The sequence below is a fragment of the Diabrotica undecimpunctata genome, chromosome 9 (genome assembly GCF_040954645.1).
Source record: "Diabrotica undecimpunctata isolate CICGRU chromosome 9, icDiaUnde3, whole genome shotgun sequence".
Classification (NCBI taxonomy): domain Eukaryota; kingdom Metazoa; phylum Arthropoda; class Insecta; order Coleoptera; family Chrysomelidae; genus Diabrotica; species Diabrotica undecimpunctata.
The window spans coordinates 109,358,306-109,385,705 of NC_092811.1; the positions used below are offsets into that span (position 1 = coordinate 109,358,306).

At 33.6% G+C, this 27,400-nt stretch overlaps 1 protein-coding gene across 3 annotated transcripts in view; it reads left to right on the forward strand.

The window, feature by feature from the left end:
• The window catches only part of Fhos (Formin homology 2 domain containing), a 782,871-nt gene that overhangs the window by 56,913 nt on the left and 698,558 nt on the right, over nt 1–27,400 (forward strand). For all 3 annotated transcript variants that reach the window (XM_072543993.1, XM_072543991.1, XM_072543994.1), the window contains exon 2: nt 26,192–26,278. In XM_072543993.1, coding sequence (XP_072400094.1) covers nt 26,192–26,278 — 87 coding nt within the window. The remainder of the gene's footprint in view (nt 1–26,191; nt 26,279–27,400) is intronic.

Sequence of the window (27,400 nt, forward strand, 5' to 3'; positions counted from 1 at the left end):
GGGGTATCGTCCATTAGACTGGTAAGAACTAGATGTTTGATTGAGTTCAAAAAACAATATTTTTATATTAAAAGTTTTTTTACAATTATATATTTAATTTTAATGAAAAATTTCATGTATAAATATGATATCAGGACATGGATAGAATACAAATTTCAGAATGGTCGTTTCCTAATATACTATAATAGTTATCGTAATATCAAATTAAAACTTACTATTTTTACTGTGAATAAGCCATAATTTGACATTAAAATATGTATTAAATTCTCCTAATAATTTAATTTTATTAGACTCATTCATATCGAAAATTCAGACATATACTTAAAGTAGATGACTTTAAAATGATATTGTCAATATTTTGAGTTGCATTCCTGGGACGACTTTATTGGAAGATAGTTCATTCGATTACATGAAATCAACTTTAACATAAAAATACCCGTCAAGAAATCATAGCATGCGATTTGTCTTTAAAAAGCCAACCACATGGAATGGTGACAGTAAAATTCTTCAGTTAGTGATCCCATATTAAATCATGAGTAAAAATCAGGAAAAAAACTCACGAAACTATCTTGACACGATAAGTATTTGTTCTTACATTTAGTTTACTCTTAATATTAATATCAAACCCTCATTTTGTATGTATGGTATTTTAAAACATAAATGATGTTTTCTCAATATATGATTGACTTGCTAATAGTGTTATTTGTTTTTGTTTATTTTCTCTTTCGATATTGGTAATCAGATCAGCCGAAGAGTTTGCGACGCAATTGGTTTGCCACTTTTTTCAGACATTATACTATTAAAAAATACACTAAAGCACTAATAATAATGGTTTCTGCATCATGGTGTAGATTCTACAAAACCCTAAATCCCGATTACGCAAAGCTGCAAAAGTATTGCAAGGAATGCTATTATAACTGTTAATAGACCAGAAAATACTGTTGTAAGGACACATTATAATATTACTGGGTTTCACACACTCCTTTTCTTTAAGAACGGCCATTTTAGGTACGAAGGGAAAGACAAAAAAGGAGCGATAGTGTCATTCATGTGCAATCAATTAGCGCCTCTAGTTAAAATCAAAGAATCTGAATGGTCCAATATCGACAACGGTATACTTCATTTGACTGCAAGCAGTTTTGATTCAGTATTTAAGGACGAATCTTTAGGGTTGATTTCAAAAAAATTAAACCGGAATATGAGGGTATAGCTGTACGAAGGAATTTCGGGCATGTTAGCTGTAGTGGACACTACTAAATAACCCACACTATCCTCCAGATACTCTGTGAAAGGCTATCCAACTGTTATTTACTTCTAATTCGGAGAACAAAATGTTTAACATCAATGTTAGGGGCACTTCTAAGATTATAGATAAAATATCCTAAAGAACCTACACCATCGTCTTCATTAGAAAAACTATGGACTGATGAAAAAAGTGAGGTAGTTAATTTGATTCTTGGTCATGTTTCATGCTCCAAGCTGTAGATATTATAAAAAAAAGCCAAACCGGAATATACTCAAGCCGCTACAGAGTTTAATAATAATCACAGAGCCAAATTTGCTGCTGTTGATGATGCTGTATACCCAGCAGTCTATAGTAAAAACAACGTGACAGGTTATTCCAGGTTTAAATACTTCAGTTAATACAAGAAAAAACGGCTCCAGAATTAATAGACTTCACGAGAGATGGAAGCAGGAAATATCCCTCCCCTTTGCATTGTTCCAAATTTACATTCTAATTTGACTCTAGGTCGATGACATTTGATAAAATTTAATACTTAAAGACCAAAGAAACATGTTTTATACCTAAATACCGATGTGAAGTGTTTTACTTCTGTATAAGTTTTTTACAAAAGAAAGTGATTACTGAGCCTGAAAACGAAAATGAAGATACACAAAATATTAATTCTACCGACAATAATGTACGCAGCCGAAAGCCTTAGCCTGACAAAAAACAAGAGGAAGACCTTAGAATACTGGAAAGACAAATACTAACAGCAATATTAAGACCAATAAAAAAAATAAAAACGAATTTAAACAAAAACCGAACCATCAGCTGATAAAAGAAATTGAGGAATCGTTCAATCCATCTGGCTATCTGACACTTTGGATTATTAAATGCATTATTCACTTAAGGAAAGCATGGTGGGTTTGGATTTAAAAACCTTCTAAAGCACTTTACTTAAGTACCAAATAACTAGTTTTTGTCCTCCTGGAATCTAACATAGCACTCTTAAAATCTCCACATTAGTTGCATCTGTATCTAAGATAAATTCTCTTTGCTGCTATGATTAAATGATTATTTAAGGTTTCAAAGTCAGTTTCGCAAATTGTTTTAGAATTGTTATGTTTTAGGGATATAGGGAAAAATATTACAGAAATTTGTGACCAAATTTTTTATTAATTTTGACAAAAAAGTAGTTGTATCAAATCTGATACATTGAGCACTAAGTTACAAACATGTTATTGACTATGAAATGAGACAAAGCAATTAAACTTAAATGTATACCACATTTACAACATTTAATATGGGAAAACGAAGAACAAGTGGGAAATTTACGTCTTTATCTAGTTTGATCATATATCGGCCAATGATTCATGGAATCTGTTCGAACGTCTTGGTAGATGTAGGTGGTAGATGAGAGAAGACTGTATATTGTCTCTCTTTTCCAGCAACATAGATTCAACTGAATCCTTGGAAAGCCTGCCCCGTTTCCTATTGGTATTACCAGATCTGCAAAGACACTCTGCTATTTCCAGTTGAACATCAATCCAAGACATTGACCTGACTTTCCTCTGTCGTTGTGTGCCCGTCTATAAAAGCAGCCATGTGTTGACATGTGTCATGTCAATCAGATGGCAAAGAAGTCTTATGTACCACTTTTTTTATCTTATTTTAATTTTCTACCTTCTGATAAAATTGTGCATAGCATCTACGTCTCCCTTATGACTAGCAAGAACACTCAGTTTGTATATATATTTTTTCTTTTTTATTCCATCTTTTTACATCAAATAATGGTAGTTTGCTTTTACATACACATATCATATTACTAAGGTTATATCAACTCCTTCAACATTACAAACAAACTCTTCTGAAGCACCTCTGACATTTTTTCTAAACTCTGTTTTAGTTGGTAATTTACAATTCGGAATTCGTGGTCCTCAAACTGGACCTAGTTAATAAATTCCTTTATTAATTAAATATGAAAAAAAAAGGAAGTGATGGGATAGATTCTGTAGTTTTGATTTAAACGAACAATTCTGGATAGCCTCAAAACAATGTTGGCACTAAACCCTATGTCAAGTTCGCTCCCTAATCTAAATTTTGGATCGTTTTCTGTCCCAGTGCATATTTGAAAATTATACGAGAAGCCATCACTTCCACATAGTACATAGAGTTTATAACCCCATTTATGGGGCTTTGCCGTAAGGTATTGTTTAAAATGATGGCGGGCTTTAGTAGCACAAATTTGCTCATCCACAGAAAGATATTTATTTAAAGGTATTGACAAAATCTGCAATATACTGCATTGATAATAGGTCTCAGTTCAAATCATCACCACTATCAGATAAATGTGCTATAGCATCTTCCAATTCCTTCTGAGTAAGCCGTCTTTTCTATTTTTGTAGATACATCTAAAAAATAAAAGCAAATCGTTTAAACTAACATAACGTTCACAGCAATAAAATAAAAATTGTATGGCAACTTAATATGATGTAGCAAATTTGATACAACCTAATTTTTTTTAATTTTTTTACAAAAATTATTGCTCTGAAATAACTAAAATCCTAAATAAATAAAACTGATACTACTTACCTTTACAATAAAATAAAGAAATTGAAAATAATTCTACTCTCGATAAACTAAGTAATTTTCAATTAAAAAGAGAAATAGAGCCATGTACTTACGTGTTAACTGTCCACAAATAAACAAACTGGCCGGTTGAAATCGGTGCATCTTCAGTTTTCGCCTTTATGGACTGATTCAATTGTGTTGTAGGAAAACAGATACGGCGCGCAGTAAACCAAAATATAATAGATATGACGATTATTTAACAACGAAAATGGTTGAATCTAATTTGATATAAAAGGCAGTGTAGGGTTGAACCTCCGATAGTAAGTACATAACCCAAAAAAACTTCTCACTTGATGTTTATCAGTTGGTTCTGGCCATTTCTTAATGGAATGGAATTTCTTTGAAATACCTGGCAATTCTTGGGGTTTAGCATCAATTGGGCAGGTTTAAGTCGATTAAAAAGATTTTCCAAACTCTTCAGATGGTCTTCAAAGGTCCCCCTCAAGACTATGATGACGTCTAAATATAGTAAGCACGTTTTTCAAAATAGCTCTCTCAACACATTTTCCATAAGCCTTTCAAATGTCGCAGGTTACACATTTAGTGAGGTCTATGGAAAAAGTGATGTATTACCTTTATTTTATCAATGATTACTATATTAGAAACATCTGACTTCTTATTTTAATCTAACGCGGTATTTAAAAAGGTAATTATTGTTTCATTTCTATTCATGTCTATGTGTAGATATCACCAATCACCATGTCGTTTTACTACGTAATAAAGTTGCTCATAAATATTTCTGTAAATTATGAACAGTTACGGTATGTAAGGGAATCCTTTATGCGAATTATTAGTCACTACCTAATTGCTGTCATATATTTGACGAATCCCGAGGGTAAAAGACAAGACACTATTTTTAGGACTCGCAACTTATCTAATAGGAATAAAACGAAAGCGGAATGTCGGCTTTGATATATTTGGAAATAGAAGTTGGCTTTAATGTTTAAAGGTAGGTATACTGAGAATGAAAGTTGGCACGTGGTGATAAAAATCCGGAAGGTTTGGTATCTCTTTCGTACCTAATTGCTTCTGCTTTCGCATTTGTTTGTTTTGGTTACAGAAATGTCTTCTATTGCAGCTGGCAATGATGAAAATGTAAACGATTTTAACAGAAGAATTTAAAAAAAGTTCTTGCATCAGTAAAACAATTAACCTTCAGAGTACTTTTGAGACTTGAATGTTTACAAATATATTTAAAATACTTAGGAATGAAAAAATTCGGACTATATGGTTTTTCTTCTAGGTTGTGTGTAATGTGTGTTGTCTAACTCATTTTTCTTTACTACTGTAGAAAAGTACTCACGTGTAGGTTTCTGAATATCTCGTTTTTATTATTGATAATGATTATTAACAGGCAATTACAATAAGTAATTGTTGTTTAATTATATTTTAAATGTACAGTCGACTCTCGTTATCACGAGTTCCTTACAAAATCTCTTTATATTTCGAACTAAATTAATACATTTTTATGCACTTGGTAATTCGAACGAAAAAAATCATTGCTATATAACAAAACAACGCGTTAATTCGAACTCATCGGCGTCCAACACTCGACAATTCAAAGTTGCAGAGAGAAAGAGGCGTAAAGATTGTAGTAAGTATAGTTCAAACTTATATCAACCCGCCTTTCTTTTTGGATCTTCTTCTTACGAATTGGCTGGTTTAGTTATTAGTTACTGTTACTCTTTCGTTGGTATACAGATTAAAATTTTGTTAGTCATGAGCCCTAGAAAGTATAAATGTTTGACGATTGCTGAAAAGAAGAAGTTAATCCAAAAAGTAGAAGAAGGTGAGAAGAAAAGTGATGTTGCAAAATAATTTAAGATTCCTTTATGTTATTCCTTTAATTTCCTCGTCTTGAAAAAAGTCTGGTCATTTGGCTAAGACAGTGTAGAGGACAAAAAGTGTCTATTAGCGGAAACTTGTTAAAGGAAAAAGCAAAAGAGTTCGCATCTACTCTAAGCATCAAAAATTTTGCGACAAATGAAGGGTGGCTTAAAAATTTCAAAAAGAGAAAGAAATGGAGTTGTGTTACTTGTGTTTAAAACAGTTTGTGGGGAAAGTGGAAGTGTTGATGATGCAGTTTGCTTAGATTAGCACGGTAAATTGAAGACCTTGATTGAAAACTATGATGCCCAAGACATTTTTAATACTGATGAAACTGGCCTATTTTGCAAATATTATTATAAGACGCTTACTTTTAAAGATGAAAAATGTCATGGGGGGAAACATAGTAAAGAGAGGTTGACAACTTTACTTGTAGTAAATATGGACGGATCGGAAAAACTTAAACCCTTAGTGATAGGAAAAGCAATGAAACCTCGATGTTTCAAAGGTGTGAAATCGCTTCCTACGGATTATCGTACTAACAAAAAAGCTTCGATGACGACAGAACTTTTTAACAATTGGCTTTTAACAGTTAATGGGGACTTAAAACGGCAAAAGCGGAAAATTTTACTATTTTAGCCAATTGCACTGTCCACAACAGTCCTCCTACATTATCCAAAGTGGAACTCTACTTTTTTCTGCCAAATACAACTTCCAAATTGCAACTATTAGACCAAGGGATCATCCATAATTTTAAAACGTTCTATCGCAAAGAAGATCAGGAAAATCTTCCAATACTTATGGATGATGAAGAACCAGCAATAGAAAAATTAGTTGTCATCAGCGGTGTGAGTTTTTCTAACTTTGTTCAAGTGGATGAAGATGTTGCTGTCTCAGGTTTAATAACCTATGGAGAAATTTTATCTGCGACAGATACGAATGAAAAAAGTAACGATGAAGATAAGTACGATACATCAGAACTTTTGGCAGAGGTGTCAGTTAAGGAAGCAAGATCCTCATTCGATACCTACAAACCTTCTGTCTACAAAACGAAAGTGATGAAAAAGCATTTCAGGCACTTTTTCTCTTAAAAAAAAATTATTGAGCAGTCTGAGCAGCAGCTATGTGCTTTAAAGCAAACTAGTATAATACATTTTGACGTGACAACGTCTTAAATTAGGTTGTGGCTCGGAGTCATTTAAGAAAAAGTGTAACGCCCGCTCACGTCTGTTACAGTGAGTCGCCGAACGAGAGAGAGGCCCGCCGGACCGGCGAATGCCTTGCATCTCTCTCCCACTCAAACATGATCGGTCCGCTGCGCGCGGCACTAGAGAATTAGGCGCGTTGAATCGCTAAAGTTGAAAATCGTTGAAAGTATCGTCAGCTGTGTCTGTAGTGAAAATGTGGAGTGCTTAGATTCGTCATTTACAACAACTACAACAATAAAGGTAAATAATTGTACACTAATATTTCATTATCGTAAACTATGATTGATTGATTAATTGTTAGATTGACACAAAAGTTGAGAAACTGAGTTCATAGGTTATGTCATACTATTGACAAATGTTGATAGTGTTAAGTAAATTATTAGTTTAAATCACTCTGCAATCAATCGTAATTCAGTCGATTGAGAAGAAACAGCGCGTATTGCTAGTCAAACATTTAAAATAACAAATTATAACTTCTAACCTGTCAAAACAGGGCGACCAAACAAACGAACTAAACCGACCAATCACCACGCGCGGAGTTAGAATTTAACTGTGTTTAGCAAGAATTTCAAATTCCAATTTTAGTAAATGTTTTAATTTTCAACTTTACCATTTACATTTACAAATTTTAATTAATTTCAAATTTATTTAGCAAAAATTTGAACCTTCGATCTGAATAAGTGTTTTGATTTTCAAATTCATTCTTTAAAATTAAAAATATTAAAATATATATAATCAGAAGTGAACGTCACATAACATTATCTGTACTTATTATTATTTAATATGTAGGCAAATACATGTGACCATACTTGGTAGACACAATTGGAAATAGTAATTTTTTATAACTGAAAAAAATAAATATATAAAATACTGGTAGCAAACAATAACTTCAATGATCGATATGTCCGCAACTAATTGATATATCGAAAAAATTTTCAAATAAATTTTGTAGAAAATAATAAGATCAATAATATAATATAAAATAAATAATATATAAAATAATATATAAAAATATAATATATAAAATATAAATAATATATAAAATACCTAATAAATCGGTAATGCAATTCTTATTTTCATTTAATTCCTTGTTCCTATTGTGCAATTTAATAATATTCATATCAATAAATATTCTACCGAGAAAAAGACGTTGTCACGTAAAATCTTCGCCCGTAAAACCGACTTTACAGGCAACCGATTTTTTTTTCGAAAGATTGATTAATTCACATTATGAACACATCCCCTCGAGTTCTGAATTAACGAGAGTCGGCTGTGTAATTTATTTATTATTTATTTTGAGGTTTTATTTTTCCCTACAGTATTTTAGTGTGGGATAAATTTATCCTTACAGTTTTGTGTGCACTAAGTCGAAAAATATTTATTTTTTAAATATTTTTGTATGATGTAGAGCATCTTGCTGACAAAATATTTGACATATAATCATCATCACACCATTCTCTTTGCCTTTATCCCTATGCGAAATCGACTTTCCTAATTAAATTTTTCCAGTAACTTTTTATCTTTGTTTACACCAATATCAATCTCCTTTACTGACATGTCCTGCCTAAGCGTATTTCACTGAGTCTCCTTTGGTCTTCTTCTTCTACTCTTTCCAAAAACCATCTTAACCTGTGCTCCCTCATTTTGGCAATAATTCGTCCCAGCCTTCTTCTTCTTCTTTGAGTGACTCTCCTATCAGAGATTGGATATCATTAGGGTGATTCTAATTTTATTATTAGCCAGCCTTAGACTTCCCCTAATACACTCATTTTTACTATTTGTCATTCCACTCATTTATCCAAGTATTTTCACTTCCGACACATAAATTCGTTGTTTCCCTTTCTTTTTAACTACTCAACATTCAGTTTTGTTATAATAATATATGACATACCACATATATAGAATCTAAGTCCGATCATTTTAAAAACTTGACAATAGTGAGACGTCTGATTATGATGAAGAAGCTTCTCTGTCTTCTTATTATGGAATTCAGGAAAATAATTTTCAGCCATTTTCAATAAAATCTTCATCAATCCATCAAAGTCTCATGAGGCAAATAGTTTATTTCACAAATCTGCACTTAAACAACAACAAAAAACAAGGAAATAATGTCCTACTAAGAAAAATAACATGTTCTACAATAAAGTTCCGTCATTTTTTCATATTTACTAGTCTTAGCATTATTCACTAATTAAAACTTCGATTAAACATGCTATTTCAAGAGTTCGCTTTTAAACAACAGTGTTTTCAAAAACACTGAAAATGACACTGGTTTTGTCACTATACCTAACAGTTCACATCCTAGGTTACCTTCATCATCATTGGTGTCTGACCACGAACTATCGGAATCGTCTTCGCCAACACGTATGATCAGTTCAGCCATGTCATTTATTAAATATTCTTTTCTAAGGTACTCCTGTTCTACTCCAATAACGTGATCGCTCGTTTTATTCCACACATCTGCTCCGAGATTGTTAAATTTTTCTTCGGCTACCTGTCTACCTTCGGCTAATTCTCAACGGTAAAATCGAAGGAAAGAAATGGATAGGACGGAAGAAACTCTCTTGGTTGAGGAATTTGTGGCAGTGGACAGGTTTGACAGCGGACCAATTGCTACACGTAGCGCAAGACCGAGATCAGTATAACAATATTATAAGCATGGTAGTCGCCGACGTTCCGTAGAGATATGGCACTCTAAGAAGAAGAACCTGCCTAACGTCTGACATTTTAAACGGCATATTTTCTGATGCTACATGATTTTTGACTACTTCCCAAATTTTTTCAATCGGATTTAGTTCAGGGTGGTATGAAGACGTAATACAATGTCTCCTTCTACAGGCTACGTTGTGGTAGGATGCGTTGTCCAATACAAGCACGGATTTCTGGTGCAAGTTGGGAATTACCTTTTCTTGAAGTCACTTTGTAGGAACAAAACCTTCTTCACTCATGTATGTACAATAATTAACCTGTGACCTTTGGCAACAGGAGCCTTTAAACAGTTGTTTGAACCATCATCCCATGATTTAGATCTTGTATAACTGCTGTGGAGATTCGTTTTATCAGTATAGATAATATCATAATCCTCTGCTCTATATTTTTTTATTTTTCTTAGATATTCTGTTCTTCTGGCTCGAATATCCGTTTTTCTATCGTTATTCTCTGAACGACAATAATTTTCATTGAACAATACGGTTGTTATTCATTGTGATGTAGCCACTGTAAAGGCAATGAGAATATAAAAATGTTTTAATTAAATAATTATGTATGATCTAAAGATAAATTTAAAAAAACATATTAAGTGTTATAAAATGTTTTCAGTTTTCAATAAACAAAAACACCAAAAAATTAGAATGTAGTTATAATCCGAGAAATAATTAAAAGTAATTTAAGATTAAGTATAAGACGATAATACGCCTGGCAATGCAGGATGATATTTTAATAAACAGTGACAAATTCAACAAGTGACAGAAACACTCGGTTTTCAATCGGCAGGCTAGGAGAAAATATGATTTTGATTTTTGTCTAATAAGTGGACTCATAATTCTGGTATCTCTGTTGTATCTCCCGCTAATTTTGTAATACCAACCATAAATTTTTTCTGTGTACCACACAACTAACTATTCTCCAGATCATAAGAAAATATAAAGAAATTATTAACACGGCAAAGAACAGAATATTGGCGTACTTTTGCACACATTATGCGTAATAATAAATACAGACTTCTACAGTTGATTCTACAATGCAAGATTGAGGCCCCGGACGCAGACTGGCTGGCAAATTTCAGGAAATAAACTAGTCCAACGACAACTGATTTATTTAGAGCTGCTGTGAATAGAATAAGATGAGTTAATACAATCGTCAACATCACAAGAAGATAGACATATTTAGAAGAAGTCGTACCTCTCTGTTTTCAACACACTGACTGGCACTCCCCTTTCTCCATTCTTAATAATTTTAGTTTCTTGATTACTACCTTTTCTTCCTCTACTGTCGATTCTATATTTGTTATTGGTCTCTTTCTTATAGAGTTTTGTTTTTTTTATTATTCTTATCATCTGTTTATCGAAGATTAACAGGTCTTTGAAATACTCTATCTGTTTAGTATGTATATTTGCTGTATCCATCAAAATAACGCTTTAAATATTGGTATCTTCAAACATTTATATAAGTTTTTAATTACCTACTGCCTTTCTTTTCCTCTTGTTAAAAATTAATAACTTATTAGCTTCTATAGTTTTCTTCTATTCTTTTTCCAGTTGTTTCTATTTTTTAGCCTCATACCATCTCTATTTTTGTCTGTGTTATTTCTAACTACCTATATTTATGCTTTATTTATCTGCTTTAGGTTTCATTTGTAGTCTTTAAAACATTAAATTACTCTGCTCTCTTTTTAATTTTATATTTACCTATGCTTATAGTTTTCATTTCTACTACAACTGCTTTAGTATGCTTTTAATTCTTCATCTAGATCGTCGCCAATTATTTTCTAATCTCTTATTTATTTCTTCCTACGGTTTTATACAGAAAATGAAGTTTAAAACATATAAATATTTATGTTATATTTATTTTAAAACGTACAAGTGGTTTTAAAAAATCATAAGAAATTAGTAATGGCTAAAAAAGTGAAATTTCTAAATTTGGAAACTGATTAATAAATATTTTATTTGGAGTGATTTGTATTACTGGTTGCCTATCCAGTTACCTTATGTTATGACTGAAATAATCAAATTCCATCACATAAAATAAATCAGGGTAGTTATGGTTATGACACATTCAAATTTTGACATAATATATACAATAAATCTTTACATTAAGAAACATTAATCTATGAAAGAGATGTATGATTTGTAGTGTCGTGTGTGTTATTAATTTTTTGGACATTCATTTTTACTTGGCAGGAGGAAGGTAACAATACCTTTATTAAGTACTTAAATTCGTTTAAGGTAAGTGCAAATTCTATCCATGAATTTAGATACGTAAGTAGTATAAGATTTATTGAATTTTAGTGGTGTCAAATTTAGGTACACCATTTTAAAAAGTTAGCTCTTAGAAGTTAACTACTGAATATCTGATACACAAGTCAAATTAAGATACATCCGTCAACACATTCTCATTTAATAGCGTGGAATCAGTTTAACCATCCTTTTTCATTTATTGGTATATTTATTGGTATTCTCATTTAGCTTCATAAATTGACATGGGTTTCAGATTATTGCAGATATCTGTGATATTAAGGAACATGCTTTTTTATCTTTTGAAGTTTTTAAAAAATGGATAAAACTAGTAATATGTAGCTTAGAGGTTCTTATAAAAGCGACAGATGCCGTGTTCTCTGTGTGGTAATATCGCAAACAAGCAAAATATTACCAGAGTCACGGTAGTGTATAACTTACCCAGCAAATAATAAACGAATTAGGTACTGAAGAAGAAAAAAGTTAGTAACAAATTGGATAATTATTATATTATTATTAGTCAGACGAGGTTTGTTGTACAAAAGGACCAATCTCACAAAAACATGATATTCTTAGTGAAAAAATTGTAACCGTGAAAACTGTAGGCCCAATCCAAATTCTTTCAGTTCCCTGTCTGATTATCGAACGTTGGAAATCATATTGGCAATGATAACTTTGTTTAAGGCAACTCGTAACACATTAGCGGATGACTCTTGATAGGGTAGACCGGAGGAATCCCGACACCTTAAGACAATTTGAATTTTAAAATTAATTCTATATTAGTTCGATTTTTTATGAAATACCTATACTACAATGGGACTTTTCTGCATCCATTGGGCATTTAATATTGGCAAAACAATAATTTACGTATTTAAAAACAATATTTCCCTAACTTTAGCAAAGTGTCGGTATTTCCCCGATCACCGGGGTAATTCCGACAGACGTTTGGGGTAATGCCGACAGAAGTAATAATAAGAAAATAATAAAACACTGAAAACTTTGTTTTCAAAAATTCCACAAAATTTATTTTAAACTCTTATCACCACAGCTGTTTCGGCTGATTGCCTTTCTCAAGTGATCTGTTTTTGGCATGCGTTTACACTTTATAGTCTCTAATGAAATAGGTTGAGGAGGGGAGAACTTTTTTAATAGTGACCCCAAATTTGACAGCAAAATTTTGATTTTGTTCATAAATTTGACATGAAATTGTACCCAATTTTGACAGTGTCCCAAAAGTTGACAGTGGGTTGTATCTATATTTGACATACATTTACAATTTTCAAAATTAATTGTCAGAAGTCTCAGTACTTACTTACTTAGGGAATATAAAATTGATAATAATAATTGTGTCAGGTGATAAGTATATACACTTTTTTTACTGAAAATAAAATTTTTATTTTCAATAACAACGTACAAATGATACCTACATACTTAGGTATCTACATATTTTAGGTAAGTATAGGTACCTAAGTAGAGAAAAGCCATCTTTTTATGTCACGAAACTACAATATTTTCCGATTTCTGGTATGAAATAAATACCTCTATTATTTATTGTTGTTGGAATATTTATTTTTTCTACAATGTCTTCTGCAGAATACCAAAGTTCGTCTGGCCACTCTGATGGCCACTTCCAATAATTCAGTCCACTTGCCACCATAGCACTAACAAAAAAAACATTGTAATTTGAAATTTTCTTGACCTTTCCCGGGAATTTTTCACCCTCATAGCGAACTATAACGTAGTCGGTCACATTAATTTCAGATTTTGGAGTAGTTTCCTTCTTTTCGACACCGACTGAATTATCTTCAGTATTTTTTCCATTTAAAAAAATATTCTTCTTCACAAATTCAACTGCACTAGGTCTATAAAGTTTCTTTACTGATCTTTTCTCCTTTTCTTCTTGAAGTTGAAGTTTTTTCTCCTCTCGCTTTCTTTTTCTATCTAGAATTGCATTCTCTTTCTCAGTCTTCTCGTTTTCCTTTTTCAAATAATATTCTTTTCACTGTTCTGAGTAACATACACTTGGAACTTTTTCTTTGACAACTCTTCCTGATTTTTTGTTTGTACTTCCATCTGGCCAAAACAAAATAGATTTAAAAGGGGAGGGTATCAATAGAGCATCCTTATTATTCTTTAAAATCATGTTCTTATTTTCCTTTGCTTCGTCTATCTCTTCTTTATCGTTATTTTTGACGATTTCTTTCTCTATTGTTTCAACTCCCTTAACTGTTATTTCATCGCGTGCTTGCTCGCTACATTTCTCACTATTATCCAAAGTTATATTTGTCTTTTCTTTTTCTTTCCAATTTGTTTCTCTTACTTTAGTTGTCTCATCATTTAGTTGCTCGCTACATTTAATTTTCCCATCAGCCTCGAAAATCGTTTCTTCTTCTCTTTTGTTTCCTACTATTTCTATTATTTTGGTTACATTCTCATTATCCATTTGCTCCACATATTTACTACCGTTTTCCAAAACTACATCTTCTCCCTCTATCACTCTATCTATACTAACGATAGTCTCATAGTGTGGTGCTTGTTCTTCACCTTTCTTACTAGGATCTAAAATAATAGTATCTTCTTCATCTAATGTTGTTACATTTGCCTCTCCACTTTCCTTGATGACTGCTTCATTTTCTCCGTTATCTAAAATTTCTTGTTCCTCTGTTTCAATATCTACATCTTCCCAATTTATGTCCTCCAACATGACATCATGTGCAACCTCTATTATTATATCCTTCGAGACCTCTCCTTCAGGGTGCTTGTTTGCTTGTACCTTTTCATTCAGATTCTTCAAAAAAAAAAAATAAGTTTGTATCTTCTACTTTTCCATTCCATTTAGCCAATTTCACATTAGCTCGAAAACTCTCAAGTAGATTTTTGTCTAGAAAAGATTCTATGACCCTTAAAGCACCTATTAAATCATCTTTAATAACTTTATTTAATTTCAAGTGGCATGTATCTTGTACATCTGAGAGAGTTGATGCAATTTCATTTCTCAACACTTTTGAGAAATCGACACTATTAACGTCGAATGGATATAATCGACATTTCCTAAACGCATTTTTCAGTATTTTCTCTTGTTCAGAACCAAGAACTTTCTGCAAAACTTTATTAAGCATTGGCGCAAAATCTTCTTTTTTAAGGGTTTGTTTTTTATTTTCTAGTCTCCAAGCATGAACTTCATTTTGCCATCCACTTTTTAATGGATGAAAAACGCCCACATCCATAGGTTGTAAAATGTGAGTGGCGTTAGACAGAAGACTTATCAGTATGATATTCTTTTCGGAACAAAAGGCACTTAAATTGTAGGTTAAGTGGGACTTATGCCCATCAACAAATAGAACAACTGGAAATGGGACGTCATTTTTTAACAACCAGTTGTAAAAATTATTGGAAATGAATTCAAAGAAACTCTCAGCTGTCATCCAGCCAGAGTCCGAGCGTCCTATTGCCCAGTCGGGTTGTGGGCACTTTAATATTATATTCTTAGGGATCCGTTCATAGCTAAGCATTATCATCGGCGGAGCTACTTCACCTGCAGCATTGCCTAAAAAACATGAAAATTTAGTAGAGAAAAGTGTTACCTATTATTTAAGATACTTTACCTGTTATTAGTGTAGTGATACATTCCTTGTCATTTGCATTTGAATAGCTGTATACTATTTTTGATCCTTTTTTAGTAAGAACTTTTTTGCCCTTTGGCGACAAGAAAAAGGCTGTTTCATCAGCGTTAAATATTTGTCTGGGATTGGTGATTTCAATGTTATTTGCAACAAAATATTCATTGATTTCCTCAAACCACTTTCGGATATTTGTTTCCGAGAGAGCAGACCTAGAGCTTGTTAGGTTTTGGGTCATTCGTTGACTTAATTCCGGATGTCGCTGCAAAAATCCTTCAAACCAATGTCTACTAGGTCTACCATTTGTAAAATTATTAGGCCTCTTCAACCTTTTCACAAGCAAGGCAACACTGTCTAATAGTTGGTCTTTTGTTACGGGAAAACTGGTTTTAGCAACATTTATTATCCAATCCTTTAATAGACTTTCTTCGCCTTCAGTTAATACAGTGCTTACTCCACTTTTGCATCCCATAGGAAATTTTCCTGACACTTTGTACATCAAAGTGATACGTGGCACATTAAATTGTTTAGCTGCTGAAGCACAAGACATTTCATTTTTACAGGCTTCTACAGCTCTACTCAGATCCTCCTGAGAATATTTTCTATAAATATTTCCCTTGTTAGGCATCTAAAAATAAGAGTTATCTTAGTTATCCTTACTTATTAACAAAATAATGCTAAATTAATTCAATTTTTCATAAAGCAACTTTCGTGTACCTATTTTTGACACCCCTTGATCTTAAATTTGACTGGGGTGTCAGATTTAGGTTTTTAAAACATTGGTAATGAAATATACCAAAAAAGGATAACTATACGCAATTTCTGTGAGATGGATACAGAAAACGAACATATGATATTAATAGTTGGGTGTCCCTAAATTTGACACCTACATGTCAAATTTATAGCACTTTACCAGAAGATGTCCTAAAATTTGACACCCTAAAAAATAGCTGACATATTGGAAATTTTAGAGCATTTTTAATGAAAAATTGATTTTTAGACACTATAAATGTTATATCAAGCAACAAAACCTTCCTTGCAACAGTAGCAACATTGTAGAACACATTTGAAAAGTACCTTGATTTTCACTCACCTTAATTTATTCACCACATCAAAACACAAGAGACGCTATTGCACCGTGTGCATGCACATTACAACTGTTGTTTTGGCGCGTTTTTTACCAACTGAGTAAGAAAGTCGGGGTGATTGATTTCAGAACAAATGAAAGATGGCGTTACTACCACAAATCTACTGAATTGCGGATCCATTTTCTTAATTTTTAGCTTTATTGATAAAACCTGTCAAATATACGGACAGTGTCAAATATAGGGTCAGTTACAGATCTAAATCAAAAACTACACAAGAAAGCCTTAAAATTAGTATTTCTACCACCAGCGAAAAAACCCAGTACCTTCTGCTCGATTACATATACAGGCAAAAAATCAACAAAAATAGCCAAACACATAAAAAAGAAAGGAATAACACCAGCTTTCAGAACAAATAAAAACCTAGGCAAATATATTAAAAACAACAAGAGCCAAAATAAAAAACACTTACACAGTGGTGTGTACAAACTTAAATGTGGCGACTGTCCAAAAACTTACATCGGTCAAACTTATAGAAATTTTATTAAACGAATAGCAGAACATAAAAGGGCTTTTAATAATAGAAAAACAGATTCTACATACGCACTTCACCTTCTAAATCATAATCATTCTTTTAATGACGAATTTAAAATTCTTCACATTCAAAATAAAGGCCTTAAGCTATCTATGTTAGAATCTATGGAAATCAACAAATTAAAAAACACAGATATAATTCAGAATGACCAACTTAAGACAAATAGTTCTCCCCTCCTCAGCCTATTTCATTAGAGCCTATAAAGTGTAAACGCATGCCAAAAATAGATCACTTGAGAAAGACAATCAGCCGAAACAGCTGTAGTAATAAGAGTTTAAAATAAATTTTGTGGAAGTTTTTTCAGTGTTTTATAAATGAATTTCCATCAAGTAACGGTCGAATCCATCAATTATTAATAAGAAAATAATGAGACAACTCTTCTTCCTGCAACAATTCTTCCTTTATTTGTAGCCTTGCGTTTTAATGCATCCAATTTTATTTTCAACTTTTAATTGTTTACTTTTTTCGCTCTTCAACATTTTTAGCTTTAGATTCGGGTTGACCTTTGGATCCTGTATAATTTTTCTAGCCTACGCTTGGCTTTTAAGTCTCTAATTTCTTTTTTCTTCTTTGTGTCTTGCAAAACCGTTTTCATAGGGGTGCCAGTCATAATTACTGAGTGTTGTTTTCTGGAATTTTTTGGATTTGGTTTTTAATCATTAAAAAATGATTTTGAAAGATGTTATACTGATTCCAAAATGTCTTTGAAATGAGACAGATTCTCAGACGATTTTGGACAAGAATTTGGTACAACATTCGTTTTCAAACTACCAGGTAATGGATTTTGATAAATCCCATTTAAATCTAAACTGGTTGTTGTCTTGGTTCCAAATTTCTGTGTATATATATATATATATATATATATATATATATATATATATATATATATATATATATAATTTAGCTCTCCAGGCCTAGAAGGCTCATGGCTTGGGTTACTATTCTTTTCCATTCTTTTCTGTTTGTTGCTTTATTTTTCCAGTTTGGTATTTTAAGTTTTTCTATGTCTTTTTCAACATCCTTCTTCCACCTGGTTTTCGGTCTGCCTTTCTTCCTTTTCCCTCCTATTCCTCCCATTAGCATTCTTTTTGGCAGTCTCGTGTTTTCCATCCTTTGGATGTGTCCCAACCATCTCAGTCTTTGTGACTTTATGATCCCTACGATATTCGGCTCTCCATACATCTCCTCTAATTCCATATTTGGTCTTTTTATCCATATACCATTCCATAATTTACCTCCAAATATTTTCCTGAGGACTTTTCTTTCCCAGACTTGCAGCAAGACTTGCTCGGATTTGTTCATTGTCCATGTTTCACTGGCATATAATACAATAGGTCTTATTACGGTCTTATATATTCTTATCTTAGCCCTTCTAGATATGTTTTTGCTTCTTAATAAATTGTTTAGTGCAAAAATACAACGGTTACCGGCCATAATTCTCGCTTGGATTTCTTCCTTCATATTTGGTCTTCCAAATTTCTGTACCTGATCTTTTAGATTATGTTTTAAAATCTGACAAGTTTTGACACAAGTCTCGTTAGCACTTGAAAGCTCCTCAGTGACATGATTGTGTTCATAAAGAGTTGCACCAACTAGAGCTGGTTCATAAATATTTTCAGAGTCAACGATGACTGGAGTTTGAGTGTGTTGTTCATTTACAAAATCTATACCAGTAAATTTTTCAGGACTGTACGGTAAGATCCCTGAAGCACTAAACCCTGAAACTCCTTTATCCATCGTTGATGTCATACATAGAAATCTTCTGAAATTGGTTTGCCCTCAAGAACCTGTCACACTGTATGTTGAATGCTCTCTTCAGGGGGCCATAAAACGACAAATCCAAAGGCTGTAGTTTATGTGATGTGTGAGGTGGTATTGAGACAACATTTATATGATTAGACCTACAATAATCATAACTATCAAGAGAGATGTGACTCCCATGATTGTCCATGATCAATAAGGCGGAATCTTCCCCTTTTGGTTTTACGTTGTCTTTGAAATGTGTGAGCCACTGCATGAAAAAGTCTTCATTTGAGCAGCTATTATGGGAGCATTTGTAAATGGCTCCAGCTGGTCCACCTTTCTCTAACTGAGGTGACATTCTCTGCCTATGATATATAAACATGGGCGGTATGCATGCACCTGAAGCTCTCAACGTACAAACAACCGTAATGTTTCTGCCTCTTTCTAATTAAATATTCTAGTGGACTTAAAAAGGATGTTTCTTGTAAACTGCTTGCAAATTGGAAAAAAATAAATCCACTTCAGATTTGTTAAAGGCAATAACCGGTTCAGACTTGTTGCTGAGGCTTGTTTTAGGCTTAAGGTAGCATTCCTATTACGAAATCCGAAAACCCAGTCCTCCCCTGCCATTTTGGTACCTCTATTAAAATTATGTTTTATTTTGAACTTTTCAGCAAGATCATACGCAAGTCATCAGCAAGTCTCCGTAAGTCTGTCAAAGTAATGCCACAAAACTGGTTTGATTGTTGTTTGATGTGATTAGCTAATATAGCTTCTTGTTCTGCTGAAAAGTACGATTTTTTCGCAAGGCTGGTTTTTCGCTAGAATGGACGGTGGAAGTGTGACGTCACAACTGTCAATACCTTTCCAAACAAAAGTTGGAATGTCCAATCTCAAGACTTTTTAATTTCTATAAAGTTAACATTTTGCTTCATCTGCTGCTTTTTCTTTTAAGTATAGTGTTTTTTACGATAATACCATCATAATTCAGTGTTCTATTTCTATGAAATATAGTTTAAAAGTTAAAATTAAAGACATTCTAACCTTACTTTATTGATACATGCATTTTATTGCTATTTTTATAAAACAACATGCTTTATTATTTACACAACATTGTAAAATTGTTGTAGTAACTATTAGAATACTTAGATATTGCAAAAAGCGGAAAGATTCTGTACAAAAAATTAAAAAATAACGAAGAATACAAATTATCCACACTAAACAAGGTTTGTTTGGAAAGTGAAACTGACAGATGTCAATAAAATCTACGTCATCACTTCCACGGTCCATTAGAGTTGAGACGGTCATGAAGCGTAATTCTTGGAATATTCAATTCAGCGGCAACACTTTTTACGGATCGTCCACTTTGAACCAATTCAAACGTTATTTTTAGTGACTCCTCGTTCCATTTGCCCCTTTCCGTTCTTTTTTCTTGATCTCACTATCTAAAACACTGCAAATGCAATGTCTTTCGTATCAAATAACTGCATATTTAATTGTTAAATAAATGGGGTAATACCGAAACCTGTCGATATTTCCCCACATTGGTGTGTCGACATTACCCATGTAGGACAAGATGGCGGTTACACAATTCTACAGACTTAATTGAATGTTTAAATGTAATATAAATGTAATATAAGTGTTTTTATAATAATATAATTTGTTATACAGTTACCTTCATTTGTAGAGAAGTCAATAATTAGATCAAAAACAACACATAACAATTTAGAATAAAATAACTTGTTTGCTTGGATGACAGAAACTAACTGAGCGCTAACTGTGGTGTCACTTGCTAAGCAGCAGCACTATACAGTGACGTGTTCAACTAAAAGTAAAATCGAAACCCACTGTGTCGGTATTGCCCCGTATGTCGGGATTCCCCCGGTCTACCCTACCACTTTTGGAGATTTCGGGGCCAGGATGTTTTTCTTTGATCTGGGCCTCTTCTTCCGACGATCTTGACTAGGATTATGAGGTTTAGAAGGTTATACCTCTCTGAATGTCTCATTACATGGCTGAAATATTTAGTGTTTATGTAAGAGTCCAGTCTCCATGCCATATAGGAAGATGGAGAATATGTAGCACCGTATGTTTATACTTCAATAAAGTATACTATATTAGTTTTGTTACTTTCTTCTTCTTCTCGTGCCACTCCTAACGGAGATTGGAAATCATCATGGCCACTGCGACTTTGTTAGCAGCGCGCCTAAAAAGTTCAATCGAACTACACCCGAACCATTCACGTAGATTACGAAGCCACGATATTTTTCTTCTTCCCACACTTCTTTTGCCCTTAATTTTGCCCTGCATGATATTTCTTAAAAGTTCGTACTTTTCACCTCTCACAATGTGCCCCAAGTATTCCATCTTTCTAGTTTTTATCTCATTTAGAATTTCGCATCTTTTGTCTAAAGTTTGGAGTACTTGCGTGTTAGTGACGCGGTCCATCCATGATATTCTGAGAATGCGCCTATAGCACCACATCTCGAAAGCTTCGATGTTTTTTGTGGTCAACTGTTTTAGTGTCCAAGCCTCTACTCCATACAACAGGGTAGAAAAGACATAACACCGCAGCATTCGTATTCGTAACTTTATGTTGATATCACGATTGCAAAAGAGTTTGCGCATTCTATTAAAGACTGATCTAGCGATTTCTATTCTACATCTAATCTCTTTTGTTTGATCAGTATCGTCTGTGATCCAAGCACCTAGATATTTATAACAGGACACACGCTCAATCGTTGTATTGTCTATTACAAGATTAGCTCTGATGTTCTTGGATTTCGTGATTACCATAAATTTAGTTTTTTTCAAATTAATTTTCAAGCCGTAACTGTTACAATATATATTGAGACTTTGAACGAGATGTTGTAGTTCTACTAGCGTTCCCGTTAGGAGAACCGTATCGTCAGCATACCTTATATTGTTGATCGTCTCACCATTTATTATCAGTCCAAGATCTTCTTCCTCGAGTGCTTGTTCACAAATAGCTTCACTATACAGATTAAACAAAAGTGGCGACAAGATGCATCCCTGCCGGACTCCTCGACGGATTTGAATTTCTTCTGTTAGCCTACCCTCAACCTTCACATTTGCTGTTTGCTTCCAATATAGGTTGCATATAATTCGAATATCTCGGCTGTCTATATTTTTCTTTATTAGAATTTGTCTTAGTGGTTCATGTTGTACTTTGTCAAAGGCCTTTTCGAAATCAATAAAACAGGTGTAAATTTCTTGGTTCATGTCTAAGCATCTCTGTGAGAGAACGTTCATTGCAAACAGAGCCTCCCTTGTACCCAGCCCTTTTCTGAATCCCATCTGAGTGTTACTGATGTCTGCGTCTAATTTCCTATAGATCCTATTATGGATTATTTTCAGAAACAGTTTTAGAGCATGACTCATCAAAGCTATCGTACGATATTCGCTGCATTCCCTTGTATTTGCCTTTTTTGGCAGTAGTATAAAGGTCGAACGGAGCCATTCCCTAGGTATTATTCCAGTTCTATATATTGTGTTAAATAGATCTAGGAGTATTTTAATATATTCATCGTCCATAAGTTTGAGCAGTTCTACGGGAATTTCATCAGGACCGGGGGCCTTACCACTTTTCGCTTGTTTGATTGCATAATCTATTTCTTCTCTGATTATATCAGGCCCTGTATCATCTGTATATTCGTTTGAGATTTCTTGTCTATCTTTGTCATCAAAAAGTTGTGATATGTATTCTGTCCATCGATTCATTTTTTGTTGTAAATCTGTTATGAGTATACCATCTGTATCTTTGATCTGTCCTATCTGTGTTGTTCTTCTCCTTCCTGTCATTTCTTTAATCTTTTTGTGTACATTAAAAAAGTCATATTTTCGCTCCAGTTGTTCCAACTCCTGGCATTGCTCACTTAGCCATCTTTCTCTAGCTTCTCTTATTTTCTTTTTTATCAGTTTATCTGTTTCTTTGTATCTTATCGGGTTATTTGTTTTGTGTACCCTTCTTTCACACATCAACTGTAGTATTTCCTCATTCATCCATTCTTTATGTTTCCTCTCTTTCGGTGTTAAATTTTCTCTCCCTGCCAGCATTACGGCATGTTTAATATTTTCCCATTTTTGGTCTATGTTATCAGTATTTCTATTCAGTTTCTCTATATTTTGTAAATTTTCTTTGATGTTCACTATTGTTTTCTCTTTTATATGTTGTTCACTCAGTCTTCTCACGTCAATTTGTTTCTGTATGTGTTTTTGAATGATCTTTAGTTTTATTCTTAATGTGACTACTACAGGATTGTGATCCGAGCCTATATCTGCTCCTGGGTAGGTTTTAGCTGAGAGTATAGAGTTGCGGAATCTTTGTCTAATAAGGACAAAGTCAATTTGATTTCTGACTACTCTGCCTTTGGTGTCACTGGGAGATTTCCATGTGTACAGTCTTCTGTTAGGTAACTTGAAAAGAGTGTTAGCAACTACTAACTCCTCCGCTTGACAAAATTGTACCATACGGTTTCCTCGTTCGTTTCGTTCTCCTAATCCATAGTCACCCACATAACCGTCCACACATCCATGTCCAATTTTGGCATTAAAATCGCCCATTACTACTGTAGTGTGATGTTTCTTCATTGATTTTAGAATTTGTTCCAGATCGTAGTAGAAACTTTCAATTTCATCATCATCTTTATCAGCCGTAGGAGCATATACTTGTATAATATTTATAATTTGTTTATTTGACTGAAGTTGTAGTGCCATTATTCTATCAGAGAAGGGAGTAAAGCTTGTTATACAGTTACTGATTTTCTTTGATACCAAGACACCGACACCGTAACGATGAGTTGAACTGATGGTGCCTGAATAATAAAGTGTTCCACTATTATTCGTGCATTTTCCTGATCCTGGCCACTGTACATCACTTATACCTAGGACTTCAATTTTAAGGTTTTCCATTTCAAGGGCTACATTAGTTAATTTACCTGCTGCAAAGAGGCTTCTTACATTCCACGTCGCTATTCTTAACATCTTAAGGTGATTGACATTACTTACACAGGGATTTCGCTGGTTCACGACCTGAGAGGCCCTATGGTCTGTCTGTGGTTTTCCTCTCCTGCCGGATCTTGGGTTCCGAGGTCCATGATCAGTAACATGAGTGATTGATGTGACATTTGCCATCATGATTATACTAGGGAATCTTAAAGATCATTAATACAGTGGTTTCCCGTTGCCTTCTGTATCCTTACGCCGTTGACCATTCCTTGATTCATCCGCCTTCGAGACAGATTTCTCTGTCTCAGGACAAAAGAGTGCCCAACCACTTACCCACTCTTCCGCCCGAAGCCGTTGGTAGGTAAGTGGGGGATTGCTTATACCGGCAATCGCTCGGTGGAATTGTCGCCATATCTGGCTACCCTCACTTAGTTTAGCCTGCAGACCAATGCAGTTGCCCGGGGTGTGGCACGTGGAGCCATAAGTGAGAGTTAGTTGTCTTATGAGGACCAGTTATCAAGAACCATCTCCCGTCTATGATGCTCGATGTGGTCGTTCCGATAAAAGGTGCTACCTCTATAACACAACTCTACACCCCAATTTGTTACTTTAATAATATATAAAATTACACATTACATCAAAAATTTAAATTGAAATACATAAAAATATAAACTGAATAATTATTGTTTTCACATTCAAAGTTATGATTGGAATAGCTTCTTGTTCTTGTATTTTTCGTCGCTGTCTTCATCGGTACGCCCTCTTGGAATCTTGTGACGTCGCCGTTGTCGTACTGCTTTAACTTCTTAATATCTTGACAGCGTATTAATCTGATTTTAAGGTTCATTATAAGATCTCGATTAATGAGTAATTTCTTTAGTTTATAGCATTTTAATGCGTATTATTTCTTTGCTAGTATCGTTAACATTGGCGCCCAAATAGGTGATATTGGGAACTCTTTCTAACTTTATTCCATACGTCCTGGTGTTCACTGGTAACTCTGTTTTGCTGACAACCGTTAGTTTTGTCTTAGAAGTATTAAGTTTTAGTCCATATTCAACACGGTTGAATGTTTTGGTTCCCTATTTATAAGTCGTTACCCTGAGCAAAAGCTCAGGCCCTCCAAAAGTTGTTTCTCAAAGGAGTATAAAGCATTTAATTTGAATATGTAAGTCGGGAAGAAGAAATACACTAAGAGAAGTAACCGCTAGAGGGAATAGAGAAACTGGGATGAAAATTTCCAGAGAATCCTGTTGCAAATCTATCCACAAAAGCGGTCTTAGTTTTTATAATGTATATTTAATAAGTTCTTCTTTGTGATATAAGTTCTATTTGGGCTAAATAAAAATTTTCGTGGACCAAACATAACTGGGACAAAGATCTATAGCGACGAAAGCAAGTGCGATGTCTGTGTGGGAGATTATCGAAAGCGTGTGATTCGGTAAAAAGTGTAATTCGAGAAGCATTCCATAAAGATTTTCTTTAAAGAATTGGAAAGTTTCCACAGGACATCATGGTGGGGTTGTATGTCGGCCAAAGGGTTGGGAACATTACAATTTATTGAAGTCATAGTAAACGCAGCCAGATACATCTATCCTTGAAAGTTTTATCCATCGAGAGATTTTATCTTCCAGCAGGACGAAGTCTCATGCCATACGACTAAATCTACCAAATATGGATGAAATAACATGACATTAAAGTTTTGTCACATCTAGCATCCCGAATCTGAATCCAATAGAGACACTTTGACACAAAATGAAACAACGCCTAAGAAATAACCCTCAACGTACTTTGCCACAACTGCGTGCTAAATTACAAGAAATATGAGATGGTTTCACCTCTAAATTCTGTGAGGGCCTAGTTGGTACAATCCATAATAGAGTTCAGGCTGTTACGCCTTATTAATATTTATTTTAATATGTTAAAATCCTCTTGTTCCAATATTTAGTTGTCAGCCTTTTTTGTCATCAAACAATTAATTAAATAGTACTCAACATAAAATACTTAATTAAACTGTAAAAATAATTCCATATAGCATAAAAAATGTTGTTTTCATATTTACAATTAAAAAAAATAAAATAAAAGAATTTCAATAAATTGGTATTTTATTTGCAAAATAACTGCTTGATCCAACATATAGTTATTAGGGCTCGTAGTTCCTTTAACTATTACTATTTGTTTTATACAATATAAAAACTTCCATGCGAATAATTACTTTACTCTACTTGATGTCTCTCAATAGTGCCAGAATTTGGCACATTTGGTTAATTTATTAATTGGTTGAAATGTACATTTTATTGTTATCATGACTTTATCTAAAAATATGTATTTTTGCAGACTCCTTGGAATAATAAATCGAGTTCGAGCTCCAGTACCAGCACCAGTTACCAAGGAAAAAAAGAAATCTCCGTCGGAATTCCAAAGGTAAGTTTTAAAAAAAGGGGGATACAATATTTCTCGTGTAGTGTTCAATGGTGTTCCTCAGGGATCAATATTATCTCCCATTCTATTTGTTCTGTACGAATCAGCATAGATGCACCATATTTTTTAGAGGCAAACCCAATAAAGTCGGTCCAGAAAATTAATAATTTTGACCTTTTGGTGTGCATATCTGAGATATAATATTACTCTGTTACTCTGTTTTCATGGTAAGATTTATGTTTATTTATCCCAACATAGCGATTTTGAAATTTCCCCCAGATAAAGCTTGTTATTTTTGTCAGGTATTTTATAAATGCAGTTCTTTGATCTATCCTGTTCTGTTTTTGGAAGAATAGATCGTACTGTATTGGTTGTTTTTAATGTAAAGAAAGTTGGCATCAAAATACCAATAATATCATTTTTTTCTCGACCTAAGTGAAACTTTCACAAAGCAGACTGGGCAACTTTTACTGAGAGATTGAACAAATGTCTGGGATGGATAACCCCAACCCATGCAAACTACATGAGATTTGTTGGCGCGGTTATCTCTACAGCAAAGGAAACTATCCCAAAGGATATCTTAAAGAGTATGTCTCAGGATGGGATCAAAAATGTTAGAAATTGTATCAAGAATACAATGAAGGCCAAGACCGAGAAATTGCTGACGAACTACTACACAGTTTGGATGCAGCCAGACGACAAAAATGCAAAAAGCCATGGTCTTTGCTTAGAAAACTTGGTAGTAGCAGACTCCCAATTAGAGACAAAGTACCAACATATCCCGACACAGGATCCTCCCACATTGTAGCAACCTTAAGAGCACCTAGAGATCGTGACCACACCAACACAGTAAAACAAGAACTAAAAATACTAAAATCTGCATGCCCGCCTACATCTGATACTCTGACGAGTTTACTGCAGAAGAAATTATTTATATATTTTTTATACCCGGGTCCGATAAAATCCATCCAGAATTTTTACTTCACTGTAGCAAATATGCTACATTTCTGAAACAGATTTCTAAACAGATATGTTAAAATTAGGAGAAGTCCCCATTCATAAAAAAAGCCTTCATTATAGCCATATTAAAACCAGGAAAGCCAAATGATCAGCCCTAAAACTACC